This window comes from Globicephala melas, chromosome 20 (assembly GCF_963455315.2).
Source record: "Globicephala melas chromosome 20, mGloMel1.2, whole genome shotgun sequence".
Taxonomy (NCBI): Eukaryota; Metazoa; Chordata; class Mammalia; order Artiodactyla; family Delphinidae; genus Globicephala; species Globicephala melas.
In genome coordinates this window covers 35,044,436-35,057,572 of record NC_083333.1, presented here as the reverse complement: position 1 = coordinate 35,057,572, position 13,137 = coordinate 35,044,436, and the positions used below count along the sequence as shown (strand labels likewise).

The 13,137-nt window shown below is 48.8% G+C and overlaps 1 protein-coding gene across 2 annotated transcripts in view; it reads right to left on the bottom strand.

The window, feature by feature from the left end:
* PECAM1 (platelet and endothelial cell adhesion molecule 1) overlaps window positions 1–13,137 on the bottom strand; it is a 69,060-nt gene that overhangs the window by 43,697 nt on the left and 12,226 nt on the right. For both annotated transcript variants that reach the window (XM_030843355.3, XM_060290345.2), the window contains exons 3-5: window positions 11,157–11,314; window positions 11,044–11,070; window positions 2,152–2,445 (exon numbers count right to left, since the gene is read on the bottom strand). In XM_030843355.3, the coding sequence (XP_030699215.2) occupies window positions 2,152–2,445; window positions 11,044–11,070; window positions 11,157–11,314 (479 nt within the window). The remainder of the gene's footprint in view (window positions 1–2,151; window positions 2,446–11,043; window positions 11,071–11,156; window positions 11,315–13,137) is intronic.

The following is a 13,137-nucleotide window of genomic DNA, read 5'->3' as shown; positions in this document are numbered from 1 at the left end:
CAGCGCATTTCTTTTCAACGTACATTTCCCAAACTCTTGGCCTGCCAATCTTTCCTCATCACTAACGTGAATACCTGGACCTGTTGGCTCCTCCCCTGTCTGCAGTGGAGATGGAGGAGGGCTGGTCTGCATCCCTGTGGCTGTTGCCCCTGGTGACACAAAGGGATGTCTGGCCAGCCGTGCCCCGACAGACCAGAGGACACCCAGGGAGGAACTGGCCTGGGGGGTGATGTAGTCACGTTCTCCCCTGTGAGCCTCAGAGCCTGACGGGAAGGTGGCCAGAGGTTGTATACTTTTGAAAGGAAAATGCCCCCAAACACTTGCCCACTGGTTCTTCCTGCTTCATGTTTGATGAAAGGGTTACTTCTTTCTAAGGATGGTCTGGGCAAGCACCTCGCACATGACGGGCCATTCATTCATCCAACACTCCATCACTAAGAAGGCTTCATCTGCTACCCATTTAATCCTCAAAACAAAACAACCGGGATTTCCCTGGTGGCTCAGTGGTTAAGAATCCGCCTGCCAATGCAGGGGATGTGGGTTCGAGCCCTGGTCCCGGAAGATCCCACATGCTGTGGAGCAACTAAGCCCGTGCGCCACAACTACTGAGCCTGCACGCCTAGAGCCCGCAAGCCACAACTACTGAGCCCATGAGCCACAACTACTGAAGCCCGTGCGCCTAGAGCCCATGCTCCGCAACAAGAGAAGCCACCGCACAGCAACGAAGAGTAGCCCCCCGCTCACCGCAACTTGAGAAAGCCCGTGCACGGCAACGAAGACTCAACGCAGCCAAAAATAAATAAATAAATTTATAAAAAAAAAACAAAAAAAACAAAGCAACCTTCAAGGGTACACACAGATTCCCAGTGATCTCTATTTTAGAGACAGGACATGAAGACCTGTCTTCAGGAGGTGGAGAATTTGACCGAGGGGCACTCTGCTGGGTTGGCAACCTCTTTCTCAGCTCTGCGCTTTCACTTTTATGCTACATCCCTTTTCTCTGTCCTTTGCCCCACTTCACCATCAAGCAAATTCCCACACGATCTTCTATATCTGGACCCAGTGTCCCTTCTTCCAGGAAGCTGTCCCTAACTTCACTAGGCAGAATTGTTTCCTCCCACCGCTGTGCTCCCAAGGCGCTCAGAGCAGATGACTGTTGGACCGCAATGATTTGTTTACATGTCTCTAGGACCTGTCTGATGCATTTTCATGTCTAGCACCTATTTTTTTTCCCTGACTTGCAGCCTTGGGACATGCTTCTTGAAGGAGTAAATCAATGAATGAATGGATGGATGGAACTCTATGACCCAAATTTCCCACAATAATATTTCTCTTGTTTTTCCATCTCTATTACTACTTGCTGTTTTCAACTGTTTACTTTATTCCACAGTCATTTATTGAGTGCCTACTGTGAGCCAGATTTTTGTTTGTTTGTTTGAGATACAAAATTAGACCAAACACCATCTCTTCTCTCAGGATCTCAAAATCCAGAAGAGCAGACAGATACGTGAGAAAGTTGCAATATCGAGTCAAATAGTAATTGCCGCTTATTGGAAACTCATTATGTGCTGGAAATTGCACTAAGCTCTTCACTAACAGGATATCTTTTAATCCTCTTAATAACTTCCTGAGCTCGGTAGTATTATTATCTCCATTTTACTGATGAGAATTTTAAAGTGTAGGGAGGTTAAGGGACTTGTCCAGATTGGAATCTAGGCAGAGTGACTGCAGAATCCAGAGTCAACACTCAGCCCCATGACCTTGATACCAATACCATTGAACGCAGAGACAGCATAAGAGCTGTAAGTACTGGGACCATGGGGGAGATCAGTTTTGTTCAGGAAAGTGTCAGAGAAGAGATCACTGAGTTGAGTGTTGAAGGAGAAATAGTTCACGAGGAGACGAGATGAAGAGGGTATTCCAGGGAGAGAAGATAGCATGTGCAAAGGCATGGAGGTGAGGAAAAGCCTGGTGTACTGGGAGCATGTCTAATGCCTGCATTTCCAGGTTAGGAAAGTGTCGGGCAGATGAGTGAGAAGGATGACGGACGGGCAGGTAGGTCCGGTGTTACGACTCGTTCAATCACCATGCTGGCTCCTGCATGTGCTCACGCTTCACCTGCCTGAGCTGTGTTCCATTCCAGGGACTCACCTCTCACCAACACCGGGTACTCCTCAGTCGTTTTCTCCTTGTTGTTCAGGATCACAGTGCATTTATACGTCCCCGCGTCATAGACCCGGGCTTGGGGAATAAAATAACTCTCTGTGCTCTCCATGGAGGAGACGTTGTGAAACAGCACGTCATCCTTGTAGAACAGCACCTGGTGCCGAGGCTTGACACTCGAGGTGGTGCTGACATCCACGACGCACTGCAGGGTCAGGTTCTCCCCGTTCTGCACCTCCTGCTTCGGCAGGATCTGCATGTGGATGCTGTTGATGGTGAAAGCTAAAGGCCAAGGGGAGGAGAGCAGACACACCTGTTATCTCAGAAACGACGTCACCACATCAGATTGGTATCATCACATCCATGCAGTATAGTGTCCAGGGGTCCCAGGTGAGTAGTGACTGTGTGTGGCGGGTCAAGCACGAGGCAGCTGATACTAAGCTGCTCATATTCCCACCATGACAAGGTGGCAGTCTTCGGAGTGTGACAAATAAAACATGTCCATAAGATGTATGCAGCCTGTGAGCTGCCACATGGTGGCCCCTGGAGAGAGCACAGGATTCAAGCAGACAAACGTTCAAGTCCTGGCTCATCACTTACTGTGTGACCTTGGGTGATTAACCTCTCTGAGCTCAACTTTCTCATCTATAAAATGGGGTTATAATACCTACGTAGTAAGTTGTTGTAAGACTTACAGAAGACGAGCAGGAAATTACCTAGTGATTTCCTGGGTGTACCAGTGCCTGGCACACGGTAATTGCTTGATAAATGATGGCTACCACCGTTCCGAAATCACATGCTCACGTCCAGGAACCGCTCCCCCAGCCCCACTCCACCCACCCACCCCCGCCTGAACAAATTAGCAGTCTCAACTGGTGTTTTCTAGCTGATGAAGTCAGAAGCCTCACCAGATGGGTAAGAACTTGAAACCACTTTTTCTCATGCATCCTGCTTCCCGTTTTTGCTTTGGCTGCTAAATAGTATACGCCCCACATTTTACCTCTAGCAACGTTTGGGATGCATTTTTCTGTGCTAAAAGAGTCACAGTTTTATTTGACTGCCATATTTTCCCTCATTCTGATTTCCTTATTTATTTTATCCTATTGAACAATAATACATATTTTTTATAAGTGTTCCCAAATCATTTTACAAACAAAAAAAGGTATAGCAAGGTAGCTGGCCAGAGATACTGGCAAAAAACCGTCTTTTCTTTCTCTCTCTTTTAATAACGTCAAACTGTTTTTGAACACCTTAGAATTTAACTTGTCTATAATATGTCTCAGGTTTTAAACTGAATACAACAGTCCATCCTTGTGCCTTTTTTTCTGAGCAATTAATTTAACAAAAAATGGCATCTGATTAGTCATGAGATGAAACAAGATGATTGTTTAAATTTATTTCTTACAGCAGTAATCTTTAGAATTCCCTTTTCTGTCTTTCTGTATTCCTTATTAGCTCCTGGTCTGAGGAGCTTGCTGGGTGAGCTCTCGGAACAGAAGTTTCTTTGAACCATGTTTAGTTTCCCATAGATTAAAACGTTCCCTTCCCAGGTAGGGACAGGCAAGTCTCCCTACTCCTTCAGTACCTCCTTCTTCATTTTAAGCCATGCTGTTTAGTACAGTGATTCTATCAGGAGATGGTAAAGAGCAGAAGATGAGTGCAGAGTCAGACTTCCTGGGCCAAATTCCATCTCTGCTCACAAACTGTGTGGCTTTTAGTAAGTTACTGAGCTTCTCTGAGCCTCAGTTTGTTTATCCATAGAATGGACATAATAACAGTAAGTGTAAATGAGAACCTGAGTTTAAGTTCTTGGAGCACAGTTCCTGGCACAGATGAATTGCTTGCAAAATGTTAGCTAGATTCTGTCAGTCACAGATATAATACCAACTCTTGAGTCTTGAGGTCTCTAAAGGTCTTTCTTGAAATCATATTTCTAGACAATTTTTTCAGAAAAAAAAATAAAAACCCAACAATTTTTTAATTTCCCAGGTGAATTGCAGCAACTTCTCCAGACTCCCGGTGTTAGTCGTCCCACTGTGTTGGGCTACTTTAATGTCATCATCCTGAATGAAATGCATACCCATGGCTGGTACACCCCAGACTGGAACACAGAACTGGGTACAGGAAGAAAGCAAGTCAGGCACACCCGGTCCAAACCCCTGATCCCACAGTCATTAGCTGGGCGTCATTGGGAGGTACTTAACCTCTCCAGACTACCACCTCTCCTCCTATAAAGTAGGAACACTAATACTTGCCTTCCCTGTATTTTAATCTTGAACAATGACGGAACCAAGGTGGCTGAGAGCACTGAAGGGGCAGGTTTGTATTGCCCGATGCCTGGCCCCTGATTGACACCTCCTTCCTGCTTCCTCAGTACCATTCATTCAGCAGACATTGAAGGGGGCGTCTCGGTGCCAGGCACCGCACCCAGTACTGGGGGTTCAGAGAAGGGTAAGATTGTCACAGTTTCTGCCCACCTAGAGCTCACAGTCTGCATTTCACAGTTCTTCCCTATTCCAGGCCTTCTCAGCGCCAGCCCCGCCTGGGTCTCCTACCGACCATCCCTAGGGAGCTCTACCACTGTTTAACAATTTTAAAGCAAACTTGGCTAAAGCATCGGGTAGCAGTTTTTTAGAGAGGATGATGTGCACTAACACAAGATGCTTCTGCCTACCTTGCTTTTCTAAGCAAATCTAATATACATCTGCTTAATAAATTAACGCAGCTGATTCACTGGTAGGAACCACACACTTCCATGGCCAGCGGGAGCAGACAAGGAAGAAGAAAGGAAGGCAGGACATGGGATTTCCCTGACGGTCCAGTGGTTAGGACTCCTCACTCCCACTGCAGGGGGTACGGGTTCGATCCCTGGTCGGGGAACTAAGATCCCACATGCTGTGCGGTGCGGCCAAAAGAATTAAAAAAAAAAAAAAAAAAAAAAGAAGGCAGGACAGGAGAAGGAAAAGCATTTTTTAAAATTATTCAAGACACAGGGCTTCCTTGGTGGCGCAGTGGTTAAGGATCCCCCTGCCAATGCAGGGGATGTGGGTTCGAGCCCTGGTCCGGGAAGATCCCACATGCAGTGGAGCAACTAAGCCCACACGCCACAACTACTGAGCCTGCGCTCTAGAGCCCGCGAGCCACAACTACTGAGCCCATGTGCCACAACTATTGAAGCTCATGCACCTAGAGCCCGTGTTCCACACCAAGAGAAGCCACCGCAGTGAGAAGCCCGAGGGCACCGCAATGAAGAGTAGCCCCTGCTCGCCGAAACTAGAGAAAGCCCGCACGCAGCAACGAAGACCCAATGTAGCCAAAACTAAATAAATTTATATTAAAAAAATTATTCAAGATTCGGATCCCAGGGCTTCCCTGGTGGCGCAGCGGTTGAGAATCTGCCTGCCAATGCAGAGGACACGGGTTTGAGCCCTGGTCTGGGAAGATCCCACATGCTGCGGAGCAACTAGGCCCGTGAGCCACAACTACTGAGCCTGCGCGTCTGGAGCCTGTGCTCCGCAACAAGAGAGGCCGCGATAGTGAGAGGCCTGTGCACCGCGATAAAGAGTGGCCCCCGCTTGCCGCAACTAGAGGAAAGCCCTCGCACAGAAACGAAGACCCAACACAGCCAAAAATAAATAAATATTAAAAAAAAAAAAAGATATGGATCCCAGCTCATTGACTTGATGCAACGGAACAGCAGCCTAGATTTTATCACCACGACCACCACCCTTCTGGTATCAAGCCTTCAAGACGGGCCCCTGTGAGCCTTGCCTTCGGTTATCACACCCACATATGGTCCCTTCCCACATCAGACCAGGGTTGGTCTTATGACCAACAATACAGCAGAAGTGCCAGTAGGTGACTTTTGAGATTAGTTTATAAAAAACATTGCAACTTTCATCTTGGTCACTCTTTCCTTTTCTGGGATCATTCACTCTGGGCAAAGCCAGCTGCCATGTCATGAGCACCCCTATGGAGAGGCCCACAGGGTGAGGAACGGCCTCGTGAGTGGGCTTAAAAGCAGATTCCCCAGCGTCAGACAAGCCCTCAGATAACTGTAACCCTGACCAACATTTTATCTGCAATCTGCTGACAAACCCTGAGTCAGAAACACCAAACTAAGCCACTCCCAGATTCCTGACCCTCAGAAACTGTGAGATAATAAACTGTTATCTTAAGCCACTAAGTTTGGGGATAATTTGTTAAGGAGCAATAGATAACAAACACACCACCCAACCTTCAAATATCTCTACCTGACTGATGTAGAGAACAAACGTATGAACACCAGGGGGGGAAAATGGCGGGGGGGGGGGGCTGCTGGTGGTGTGATAAACTGGGAGATTGGGATTGACACGTATACACTAATATGTATAAAATGGATAACTAATAAGAACCTGCTGTATAAAAAAATAAATAAAATATTCAAAAATTCAAAAAAAAATCTCTACCTGATTATTAAGATAATATGGAAAATATTATCCTCTTTGTGAATAAACTTTCCAGGCACAGCCAGTAATGAGACCTGTGTGTAGGTCTCATTATTTACACGATAGAGTGATTGCTACAACCCGGGCCTCCCGCAGGTTCACAGATGGGTGTCAGGGGGCCCGTGAACCACCTCTGATGCGTTTCTTTGGAGACAGGACACAAAACGTTCAGAACTGTAATGGAAGGACGGGGTTGTAGAATAGCCTGAAGAGGCCAGATCTTTTCAACCTGGAGAGACGAGGGGCTGATGGAGACGATCCAAGTAACAAAGTCACCACAGCACAGGTAAGGCACCTAGCGACCACAGCGCCAAATCCCCAGATCCTAAAACAAAGGGACCTGCTTCCCTCTACCTCAGGCTACGGGTCAGCAGATGCTGATGCTCTAGGGAAGATGAGGCATCATGACTCAGCCAGCCACTCAGCCCTCAACCTGGAAATGACTCAGAAAGAAACGGGGCAGTGGGTGGAGAAGAAGGGGCCCCCCATCATTGTCAGGAAAATCCAGGAAGCCATGAGGCATGGAGGCTCTGATGAACTGCGGTGCTCAGAATGGAGTGTGCTGACCCAGCTCATCTGAATCTCAAGCACCTCCAAGTTCAGTTCGAGTCCCTTTCAGCGAGACATTTCTTGAGCACCTGTGTCAGGTGCTGGGATTACAAGGTGAATAAGAAAGCATCCCCGCTGTCCTAGACTGTGCAGGCTGGTGGGGACCCAGATAGCTGGAGTACAATCATGTAAGCACCAGGAGGAAGGGTTGCCCAGGAGAGGCCAAGGGAAGCCTGAAGGAAGTGACCCCTGAACTGAGCCTTGGACCAGGACAGGAAAGGGTGGTGGGGTGCTCGGGGTGGGAGAACAGCATGTACCAGGGCACAGAGGCATGAGAAATCAATGCATTCTGGGCGCTGGTGGTTACAGGAGACAGAGTGTGAGGCTGGAGGGTCCAGGGGGCCAGGTAGGAGGGGGCAGAACAGAGAGCCTTGCCCACTATGCTGACAAGCTGTGCCCTGTCCTGAGGGTTTTGCCGGGGAGGCGGTAACAGGATGACACTGGAGCTTTAGAAAGATCACTGTGGGCTGGAGGAGAGACTGGAGGCCTGTACCAACCTGGACGATGGTTCAGGTGAAAGCTGGTGCAGCCTCTGCTCAGGCAGATGCAGTGGTGCTGAGGGGCAGGGGTGGACTTGAGACATGTTTAGTGTGTGCAAACGGACTTGTTTTTGGGGACGAAGAAAATGTTCTGGAACTAGACAGAGGTGATGTTTGCACAACATTATGAACGTACTAAATGTCATTAATAATAACATTTGTAATATGTATTTTACTTGTTTGACTGGCTGGGGGGTTGAGGCAAAGAGTGGAAGATAAGGTTCCTGGATTAGGTGACAAAGCCAGAGAAAGGTAAGGGCGGAGCCAAAGTCTCGGTGGCGCAGCTGGTTTGAGGGGCCCGGGGGACCACTAGGAGGAGATGTCAACCACTGGCCCCGTGGGAAGCTTGATGGTCACGGGAGTGGCCAGAGCTGGAGTGGACTAGAGGGTGGGCATGTGGAGGTGTACAGAGCGGGGGGGTTGAGCTTCAGAGAGGATGAGATCCTGGGAAAGTCCAAGTCTCCCGGGGGAAAAAAGGAGGGTTTGTCAGAAAGGTGGGAGAACACCAGGGAAGAAGGTCTACGAGGCCAAAGAAAGAGGCTCTGTGCTAACACCGGGGTCCCAAAGGCTAAGGGCTGGACATGATAATGGCATCTATGAGAGGGTTCTAGTGGCAGGGAGGCGTGGGGGCCAAGGCCAGACCTGCTAGGTAGGGGCGCCTGAGAGGTGAGGAAGCAGAGACGGTGATCAGAAACCAGGCATTGGAGAAGTTTGACTGAGGAAGGGAGTGGATAGATAGTGGGGCACAAGATAAACGGGGGGGTCTGGGGGGGCGGGGGGATTGTTTGTGATTTTTCTTTTTCCTAAAAAACCAAGAGCTACCAATCATGTTTGTAGACTGAAAGGAAAGAATAGATACTAAAAGTGGGGTGGAGGCTGAATAAAGACAGCGTGAGAGCCTGGGGGAGGAGGGTGATGCCAGGGATGGGCTCGGAGCCCAGGTGGACAGGCAGGCCCTGCCCCACCACGGGATAGACACGGCTTCTGAAGCCAGGAGGGAAGTCAGGAGGACGGGTGGGGAGGAAGATAAGCCTGAAGCCGGGGCAGGGCGGGAAGTGGAGGGAGTTCCCTCCAGACAGCACTGTGTTCTAGGTGAAGAGGGAGCTGAGGTCATCTCCTGAGACTGGCCGGCTGGGGCTGGGCGGGGGCCCGAAGTAAAAGGAGAGGAAGGGCCAGGGCGGACCAAGCACCTCAACCATGGAGTAGGCCACATGGAGCAGGCTGGCAGGTCGTGCACGTGCAACGTGGTCCTGGGTGGCCTGAGGAATGTGAGACCTGGGTCCCAGCCCCAACTCTGCCAGCACCCAGTGGTGACCTTGCACAGGCACCTTGTATAAAACAGGGCAGAAGCCTGAGGATGGAGTAGGAGAGCCTCCCGGCTCTGGGTCCTGCGGCTCTGAGGTCTCCCCCTCTGAGGTCTCCCCCGAAGGTATGAAGACCTTTCTCTAGGAAACCTGGGCAGGGAGCGATTTACTTCCCCCTGAGGTGAGGACAAAGATGGGAGAGAGATTGGAGCAAGAGAAGCAGAAGCCCAGAGGCACACGTGTTGGCAGGGTGTGGTCTGGGCTAGAGCAAGGGCACAAGGGCTGGAGTGGACAGAGCGAGGGAGGTGCAGGAGCCATAATGGTGGGTGAGCTAGGACCATAGGAAACCATTATTTACTAATCACCGCATGCTGGGCTGGCACGTCACCTCTTTTTATCTAATCTCATCTCATACTGATGCATCACCCTCATTTTACAGATTGGGAAAAAGGCTCAGAGAGACAGAGTAACAGTGGCTTTAAAGATTTGAGTCAGGCCTATGGCTCCAGGCTCCGGACAATCAGGTTTTGGGAAGGGGAGGTTCTGGTGCTGATGTCCTGCTATCCGGCTCTTTTTGGACAAGTTGGTTGTTTCTCTGAGGTGCAGAGATATCATCAGTCAATTAGGTTGATTATGAAGATAATGGACATCCTGCCTCCATGGGTTGCCATGGGAATCAAACACCCATCGAAGCACATGGACACACGCACAGGAGACCCGCCAGAACGGCTTTGCTAAGTAGCCAGCACGAGCCCTCTCTGCGCAGAGCTACCGCTCCAAGCCTTGGCTCAATAAACCAGTGTCACCCACACACCTCATCTCCAAATAGCTGTACAACTGTCTGCAACACAGTCACCCCGACTCTGCGTGGAATGAAGTGACCTCTGACAAGGGGATCCTGTTCTGTGGGCTCTCCCTCTATTCAGCCCCCAGACCCAGCCCAGTCCCCTCGTTCACATGGTCCAGATGAAGCAAAACAAAACCTGCTTATCTATTTGTGTGTGTGGGCATGTGTTTCTGTGTGTGTGTTGCACTGCCGTGCAGCACGTGGGATCTTAGTTCCCCGACCAGGGATCGAACCTGTGCCCGCTACAGTGGAAGCATGGAGTCCTAACCACTGGACCACCAGGGAAGTCTCCAAACCTGCTCATCTTAATGATTCAAAATTAGCTCTAAAGTGGATGACAGACCAGATTTCAAAGACAGGCAGAAGCCCCACTTCCCATGCCCAAGCACAAAATATTGCAGATACCATCGTAGCCTCATGGGTAGATGGGAAATGATATCTAATCTGTTTTAGATCATTTAGGAGAAAAAAAAGTCACAACAACAATTTAAACTATGTTCTGACTTCGGGACTTCCCTGGTGGTCCAATGGTTAAGAATCCGCCTTCCAGTGCAAGGGACACGGGTTTGATCCCTGGTTGGGGAACTAAGATCCTCAACTAAGCCCGCACGCCACAACTAGAAAGAAGCCCCAGCACCGCAAGGAAAGATCCTGCATGCCGCAACTAAGACCCAACGCAGCCAAAAATAAATGAATCAAATATTTTAAAAAAATAACTAAATAAACTATGTTCTGACTTCATGGATTTAACAAACTGATTATATCTCGTTTGTGAATAAACAATCAGGGGTAGGGTAGGATATGAAAAAAAGAAATTTATGGTAGAACAACAAAAAACAAATTATGGAATCACTTTCTTATCACCCCCCCCAATCCTAACAAACAGCAGTTCACCAGGATCTAGAAATGTATGCTACATCTAGAACATGCTGATTAAAACTTGGCTTAGAATAAGCGTTTTGTTCCAAAACCTTCTTTAAATGCAGAATCAACTTTAGCCGACAATTTGAATCTGTTTCTGAATTGTTACAAACATTAAACCCGAGCAATCTGACATGAGTTTTAAGAGTCACAGTAGGAATTTTACAACTTACAGTTTTCTTGACCCTCAAGGCTTGAACCTGGAAAAGACAGGAGAAATATGTTGACTTCACGAGCTTCAGTTCTCGTGAAGTTTAAGTGATGTGGGAAGAGAGGGAAAACTCACAGAGCAGAAGTGTCAGCAGGACGCGGAGCCACATCGTGCCCCCCTGGGTCCACCCCAGCTGCATCCTGAGAGTGAGCGAAGGTTTCGGGCAGTTAGTTCTGCTTTTGCGCCATGCTCCGGAGGCAGAAGCCACTTCCCACGCGACGGAGGTGAGAAACCTGCCCCGTGAAAAGCAGAGACGCATGTGGGAGCTTCTCCAGGCACCGCGGACAGACCGGCCGTGGCGCTGGTCAGGTAATGGCGGCCATGCTGGAAACCGGGAACAATGCTTGGGCGGCCTCATATCTCCTCAGGAAATGACTGGCCTTCCTGAGGGGCCACCGGGCGCAGCTGCTTTGTTTAGTTTGTTTAGAGGGAAAAAAAGCCACAAGTGACATTTGCCTCAGCGTTCCTGACCCTCCTTGCGTCTGGCCTGGATTTGGGGGCCCCTTCTCATGGCAGCCAGAGAGAGGGTTCCTCCCTCTCTCTGACCTCCCCGCAAAGGGCTTCTCTCCCTGGACACTCAGCAAATCTCTGTTTTTCCTCTGGCCCCTCCAAGGGGGCTCTTTCCATACAGCCTAAACCTGGACCTCCTGCCTTTCCTGACAAAGGCATGGAGAGGGCTGACTTTTTCAGAAAATTGCAGGTTTGTCAGGGAGACCCTGTAATGGCTCCCCCCATTGCCCTGCAGAGAAAGTCAGTTTCCAATCCTGCACGATCCAGCCCTTACTTACCTCTCCAGCCTGGTCTCTCACCTCTTCCTTCCTTGCCCCTACATTCTGGTTGCTAGAATTTATAGTTCCCAGAACACATCACATGTCTGTGACTTTGCCAATGCTCTTCCCCTGTCTGGAGTAACCTTTCCCCTCTCCTTTTCTGGCGAATTCCTACCCATTCATCATAACTCAGTTTAGGCATCAATCCTCTAGCATCGTCCCCTGTCTTCCCCACACTGAGCTGCCCTTCCTCTGGGCCCCCTCACCTCCCTAGTCTTCCTTTGTCGGACACTTTCTACAGTGTGCCATAATAGCTGCTCCTCCCCCAAGTGGACTGCTGGCTCCATGACGGCGGGACAGTGCCTGGTACCTAGTAGATGACCAAAAACATTAGCAAAATGGATGACTGACTGAAAGAGGACAAGTTAACTGTATTGTCTGAATTAGATGATCATTGCCTTGGGGTCACGGTGCTGCTTTCTGAAATGCTACCCTTGAATACCATCACATGGTAAAGCTAAGTCAGATTTGAACGGGGACCAGAGAAACCAAAGACTTCTCTGCCTCAGGGCAAGTACCTAGAAGTGGTGGCTTCCAGCTAGAGAACAATACCTCTCTGTGATCTACAGTTCAATGGAAGTTTTGATAAGAGCTGTTAGAGAGCAATGCATGCATAAAGGAATTTTTTCTATTGTGTTTTTTTTTTTTTTTTTTTTTTTTGCGGTACGCGGGCCTCTCACCGTTGTGGCCTCTCCCGTTGCGGAGCACAGGCTCCGGACGCGCAGGCTCAGCGGCCATGGCTCACGGGCCGAGCCGCTCCGCGGCATGTGGGATCTTCCCGGACCCGTGTCCCCTGCATCGGCAGGTGGACTCTCAACCACTGCACTACCAGGGAAGCCCTCTATTGTGTTTTTTTTACTTTTGTTGTTTTGTATTTTCCATTCCCCACTGTAAACTATCTCCTTTGGCAACCTACTGGAAATTACCCCCACCAGCTACCAAATTTTGATTTGGTAGGAAAAAAAAGGAAACGCCCTGAGTAATAAAATAAATGTTGGTTTCAAAGGTAACTTTTACAAACTGTAGAGTAAGCAACTTTTGCTTCTCAAAGTGACATTCAAGCCATACTGATAAATGTCCCACTGCATGGCCCTAAGTTCCAAAGTAAACTTCTAAAAATTAGTCATTGTTTCATCCACAATGCTAGTACTTTTAGAACACCAGGAGAAAATAAAGCTTTATTTCAAAAATGTGTTAATGTTTCAAAAGAAAAGTGGAAAAATTAT